General features: G+C 44.8%; 1 protein-coding gene across 3 annotated transcripts in view; it reads left to right on the top strand.

Annotated features, from left to right (window-relative positions):
• The window catches only part of RIN3 (Ras and Rab interactor 3), a 152,383-nt gene that overhangs the window by 68,160 nt on the left and 78,223 nt on the right, over positions 1-6,000 (top strand). For all 3 annotated transcript variants that reach the window (XM_019518643.1, XM_019518641.1, XM_019518642.1), the window contains exon 3: positions 4,331-4,445. In XM_019518643.1, the coding sequence (XP_019374188.1) occupies positions 4,331-4,445 (115 nt within the window). The remainder of the gene's footprint in view (positions 1-4,330; positions 4,446-6,000) is intronic.

Below are 6,000 nucleotides of genomic sequence, written 5' to 3'. Positions count from 1 at the left end.
AGTTGTCATGTCACAGGAGGTCTTTTCAGGAGGTCTGCTAGATCCCTGGAGATCCCTGGAGATCCAAGGGGCTGCTGTGCCCTCTTGCTGCCTTTCCTCCGAGATGGAATAGACTTAGGTTGTGCATTGAGGATTGCTCCCTTGAGGAGCAACCACCCTTCCTGAACTCCTTCCCCCCCCTCCCCCGGGGTTGTGGTCCCTTAGGGCCTCACTGACAAGCCTTCTGAGCTTGTTGAAGTCAGCTATCCTGAAGTCAAGGACTTCCGTGTTGCTGACTGACTTGCCAGCTTTACAGCGGATGGTGAAGGTGATCAGCTCATGGTTGCTGTCACCCAGCTTCCCATGAATCACTAGGTCGCCGATTAGGTCATCCCCAGTAGCCAGTACCAGGTCGAGCAGCACTTTACCTCTCATTGGCCCATAGACTTCTTGAGTCAGGTAGAGGTCATCCATGCACTATAGGAAGCTTTGTGACCGCTCAGATTTTGGATAGGATACTTAGACCAAATTTGTCTTTTTCAGGGCACTTCTATTAAAATAGTTTCATACTTTCATAGTTGGTAGGGTCAGAAGGGACCTGAGCAGATCATCAAGTCTGACCCCCTGCCCTGGGCAGGAAAGAGTGCTGGGGTCAAACGACCCTGGCAAGGTGTCTATCTAGCCTCCTTTTTAAGACCCCCAGGGTAGAAGTGAACACCACTTCCCTTGGAAGTTGGTTCCAGATCCTAGCCACCCTGACTGTGAAGTAGTGCCTCCTGATATGTAGCCTGAATCTACTCTCAGTCAACTTATAGCCAGTATGCCTCGTTACTCCCAGTAGTGCTTGTGGGAATGGGCACTCTCCCATAGCTTGCTCAACAGTAAAGCCCAGTCTTAGACAGGTGCACAATTGGGGATGAGTACTGACGACAAAAACTGACCCCAATCTGATGTTTTAGTTGAAATTAGCAGGATGTGGACATGTGAGTAGTTCTGCTGGTTTCGGCATGAATACCCATTATGAGACATTCCTTATGTGAGCTAGAGGGGCAGAGGTACACACGAGGTGAGAGGCTCATCTCCCTGAGGGAACAGCTCATTGTGAACTCTACAGTGCTGCTGGGTCCTTCTTAAGTGAAACTCTGATGAATAAGACATGAGTAGAAAAAACCCAGCTTTAATAAAGCGGTGCTTATGAAAGGAAGGTTTCAGAAGGAAAGTCCATCTCGGGTAAAATAAAGCCAGAATGTTTTTCTACAACTTCAAATTTTATAAAGATCAGTCTTGCCACATGGTGAGTTGGCCCTTTAAGTAGGCTGAGCTCAACTCAGTACCCAGCACAAATGTGAGCCCTCCTATCACAGAAAAGGAAATAAGTGCATGAGGTCATGTGATAGGTAGGAGCTTGGCCACTCAGAAGCAGGCCTACTGGCATATAAGACAGCCTGTCTTTGGGCTGCAAGGGGCTAGTCACTGGGTACAGCAGCCTGTTGGGGAAGGGCTGCCGCAGGAGGAAGAGGATTCCCTTAGCAGTCAGGTGCAGGACCTGAAGGGTAAAATCTGCAGGGAACTCTGTACGGGGGGAAAGGACCCGCTTTCTATGCTGACCTGATTTAATGTGGAGAAATAAAGCTGCAGCCTGAGTGGGTCCAGGAATCCTGATGCTGCTGGCAATGGTGTTTGATGTGCCAAGCTGGTGAGTTAGCCTACTGGCTTGTGTGGTCCCCATGGACTGGACTTTAGAAAACAGCAGCTTGAGCACGAGCTCTTGGAAAAATGATTCCCCCCACCCCGACAGCAGCAGATGCTGTACCATGTGCTTATACCAGGTCCTGCAGAAGTGAAGTTGTAGGCTGTAGTTGAAAGAAGGCTGCTAACTGGCTGTGTGGATACCAGGAGTGCCTGCTGCTGCTCTGAGGACACAACCCCTGTTAAACGGCTCTGAACTATGTTTAGCCTCTGGACCCATGACAAGGATCTATGAGCAGAAAATAGAACCAGCGGGTCTCTGGATTTCACTTCTCCCCTCATCAGTGTGAACCACCAGGGAAGCAACACCAGGCCTTCAGCTTGGAGCTTTAGAGTCCAACACAGATTGAATCTCACCACTAACCAGTACCACAGCTTGGACATCACTCCCATCTTTCAGGTGGGGGAGGGGGAGCTAAGGCACAGAGCAAGTCAATGACTTAATGTCCTGTAACTGGGGGCCCCTGCCCCTGTTACCTGAAAGAAAGAAGAGTAGGATAGTGGCAAATGCTGCCCACCAGGTGCCCAGTTAAGGGAGCTGCAAGACTCAGTCTCCACATTGCAGGCAGCTGTTGATTAGGGGTTAGCAACACCTCAATATTATTAACAGCAAGGAGAAAGGGCCATGTCAGCCTGAGCCAGGGGGTCAAGGTCAGACTGGCTCAGATACACAGAAGGATCTTTGCAGTTGTACTATATGGGAAGATAAGTTATGTCTTTCTTTTTCTGTTGCTGTTTGGGGTTTGTGTTATACCTGAGGACTGGGTTGTGGCTGGGTTGTGGAAGAGGGGGTCCCTGGGGCATTCTGGGCAAAGGGCAGGCAGAGTAAGGTAGGTGAAGGGCTGCAAGGGTCAAGGCCCAGGCACAAGCACAAGCACAAGCACAGTGGGGCCTGGGAGGGTAGGTGCCCTGAAAGGCACTTGGTTGGGGACTGGCAGCCAGAGGAAGTCTTGAGGTCTGTGCCTGAGGGGCTGATGTCCAGGCAAAGGTGGGGCTGAGGTCAAGGAAATGATGCCATTAGAAATAGGAGTCACAAGGGAGTGCCTCAGAGACACTTTGTAGTATGAGGTGCTAAGCCCCAGAGAGACCTGCCAGGGTCCAGGACCCAGTGGGCATCTAGGGCTAAAGACTGGGGAGAGGGGCCAAAGCCTGGAAGGTCCAACAGGCCTAGCTGAGAGAGAGAAACTGGGCCAGGGGGTAGGGTGGCCACCACAGAGGACTCCAGTTTTCTGCTACTCTGTCCTCTATTGTTAGAAACCCGACAAGAGAAAAATAGAGGACATAAAGGCATCTGGTTTCATGATGTGATGGGCTGACTGGCAGTGACCTGGCCCAGGGGTTTTGAAAGGGCAAAAGATGATTGGAGGACTTGGGATTCCCTTTCCCCACCAGCTATCTCCATCCTTAGCCTCCTGTTCAGGTAGGCACTTATACTGTCTGTGTCAGGGTTTGGGGTTGGGCTGCACATTCAGTGATCTTAATCCTGCATTGAAGGCAAAGTGCTGCAGGGTTGAATTTTACATTGGTGGGCAGGTGGCAAGATGAGGCTCCTGTTCTGTATTCAGTTGTACCAGAAACCAAGTGGACACACCTTGCACATCTTAGCAAAGCTGCCTCATGTTTTTCCTGTTTGAAAGCCCTGTGAGGTGCTCTGAGCCCCACCATCTGAGTGCTCTGCATCAGTAACCCTCCCAGATCAGACCCCATGTTCATTCCCCCCATATGGCAGTGCACTCTATTGCCACTTGGCTTCTAGACGAGCTCCTCTTAATTTCTCTTACTGAAAAATTAATGCTTTCTTGGGATATTTCTCCTTTTCTGTAATAATTTAATTATGTTGGAGACTTGTGCTTCTCTCTACCATTAATACTATGACTTTAGAATTATTTGCATTTTGAAATAGCTTTTATAAATTCTTTCTCTCTCCCACGTAAAGCTTCTTTAAGGAGGAAGTGGCAGTAAGGGTTTCTCTCTTTGTACCTGGGTTTTCATGGTTTAAGCTAAAAATATTCCTGCTGCTGAACTCTAATTAGAAAGGTTCTTAGGAATTCATCGGGTGCTCACAATACAAAGAAAAAATGTGACTCACACCTAAAAGGCTGCCTTTTTCTTGATTACACCTGCATGTGTTTTGTTCTATTACATACATGTGTTCTCAGCCTCTCTGGCCCTGAAAGCAGAATTATTATTTATAAGATCAACTCTTGGCCTTTTTTATCCCTATATCCGTAAAGATGTATACAACCCATATTCTACATTCATTTATGCCAGAATCTTGATGTCACTTTACAACTCAGGAAAAGCATAGCTTTAAATGTATGTTAGTAATACAGACTGCCTTGGGTTTAGGTGTGATTTTAAGGGGAGCATAAGTACTTTCCTGGCAAAATGAACTGCACCCAAAGAATATACTACTACTAAGTAGTTATAGCCACTTCAGTTTGTCAGTGGAGAATGAAATGAAACATAGAGATCAATTGAAAAAAACATTCTCGAGATTAATTGAAATAGCTACTGAAACACTTCCTTGCTAATCTTCTAAAATTAAGTTCATAAGCTCATATAATGTAATACAGCTCCCATTTATTCTCCTCTTCTGCAGATATTTTTAGTTAGGAAAGATGGTAACATGAACAATATGGTCCTGTCATTCTGCTACCCATCCCAGAATGAAGCTCCTGATATGCTAGAGTACAACATCAAGGAAGAAAAATCAAGTAAGTATTTGCAAGTCTCTTGTTGCTTGCTCTGACCATCAAACTGCCTTTTTTCCCTCTTGACCAAAAATGTGTGCAAAAATATGCTTGAAATTCAATATGTTTCAATATGACTTTAATTTAAATAAATAAGAGTATGGAAGCAGTGGGTCTTGCCCCAGCAGGATAGCTGGACAAACGTTTCCTGGAGAGCAGTTAGCCTGATATTTTCCACTCTTCTGTACCTTGTGCCAACATTCGCATCCATGCAAAGCAATACACAATACTGTCAAAGTAAGTAGTAGTTTATTCAGGTAATTGAGAGGTAGCATTAGCCTACCAGCACAGTGGAGAAGGATGTACTATGTAAGACTTTTACTTTTTAAGGAATGTTGCAAGTGAAAATTCTTGCAAAGGCTATTAACAAAAAAGGAATTGAAAGGAACATTAACGTCATCAGAGCAAGTTCATTTTTATTAATATGAACACTCATAAGTACTTGCTCTCAACATTCACACAACTCTGCTCCAAAGCAGACCAAAATGGGGGAGACTTTGATTCATCCTGAAATGCTTTATTTTAATTTTTGATAACCAGTCTAGAGAGCTATTTCTCTTTCCTCATAAGAGTGTTATAAAGGTTCCTTCCTCCCACCCCCTTGATCCATTTAAATTTATGCATTATCAGAGAGCAAGGGCATACGAAAACTCAGAGATTCATTGTCCCTTCTAGATTAAATGAAAGCGCTCCACTCTGGAGCACCTTAGGGAATTTGTGTTCCTTAGGGCTAATTTGTAGATTAAATCTATGAATCTATTAGATCACCTAGTTTGAGCTTCTGCCTAACACAAGCCATAGACTTGCATCAACTGCACTTAGCCCACCCAGTACCTTGCCTAACTACAGCATATATTTCAGGAAGGTGTCCAGTCTTGAGTACATTTGTGAATTATTGTATGTAATGGCTCAGAACATTGTATCAAATTGAATAACTGAGGGATTATTGAACTGTCTGTAGTAACATCAATGCATTTGTCATTTAAAAAAAAAAAGGAAGTGAAGGGATATTTACAGAATCTAGCAAGGGAAGTGTAGGCTTGGTTGTTTTGGGGTTTTTTTGTTTTGTTTTGTTTTTTTAAGTTAACAGAGACCTAGGCTTTGCCGAGTGAACAGTTGTGGTTTGTGGCGGGGGAGGCAGGGTGGTGCTTTTTGGATACTTCCCATTTTTTCTTTGGAGCCTTTAGGAAGTTATATTCTTGAATGCTGGCATCACTGAATCATCAAATAGTTACAGTACTTGTTTTACTCATCCTGCACTATAAAAATTTCTGAACAGAGGCGAAACGAAGCTGCTTATGAAAAAATACAATATGGCATCCTAGCTTGTTGCATACTGATAGGAAATAAATAGCAGTAAGTGAAGTAGAACAGTGGGTCAGATTTTCACCTAGTGTAAATCATTGCTCCATTAATTTATATCAATTTACACCAGCTCAGGAGCTGGTCCCAAGAACTGCAAACCATGAGAGAGGTTTTGTTCAGTGTCCCTCCAAGTGATTATCTCGTATTTTATAAT

Source organism: Gavialis gangeticus, unplaced genomic scaffold (assembly GCF_001723915.1).
Source record: "Gavialis gangeticus isolate Ggan-Ray unplaced genomic scaffold, GavGan_comp1, whole genome shotgun sequence".
In the NCBI taxonomy this organism is placed as follows: domain Eukaryota; kingdom Metazoa; phylum Chordata; order Crocodylia; family Gavialidae; genus Gavialis; species Gavialis gangeticus.
The sequence above is the reverse complement of the archived record's forward strand: the minus strand, read 5'-3'. Positions and strand labels throughout refer to the sequence as shown.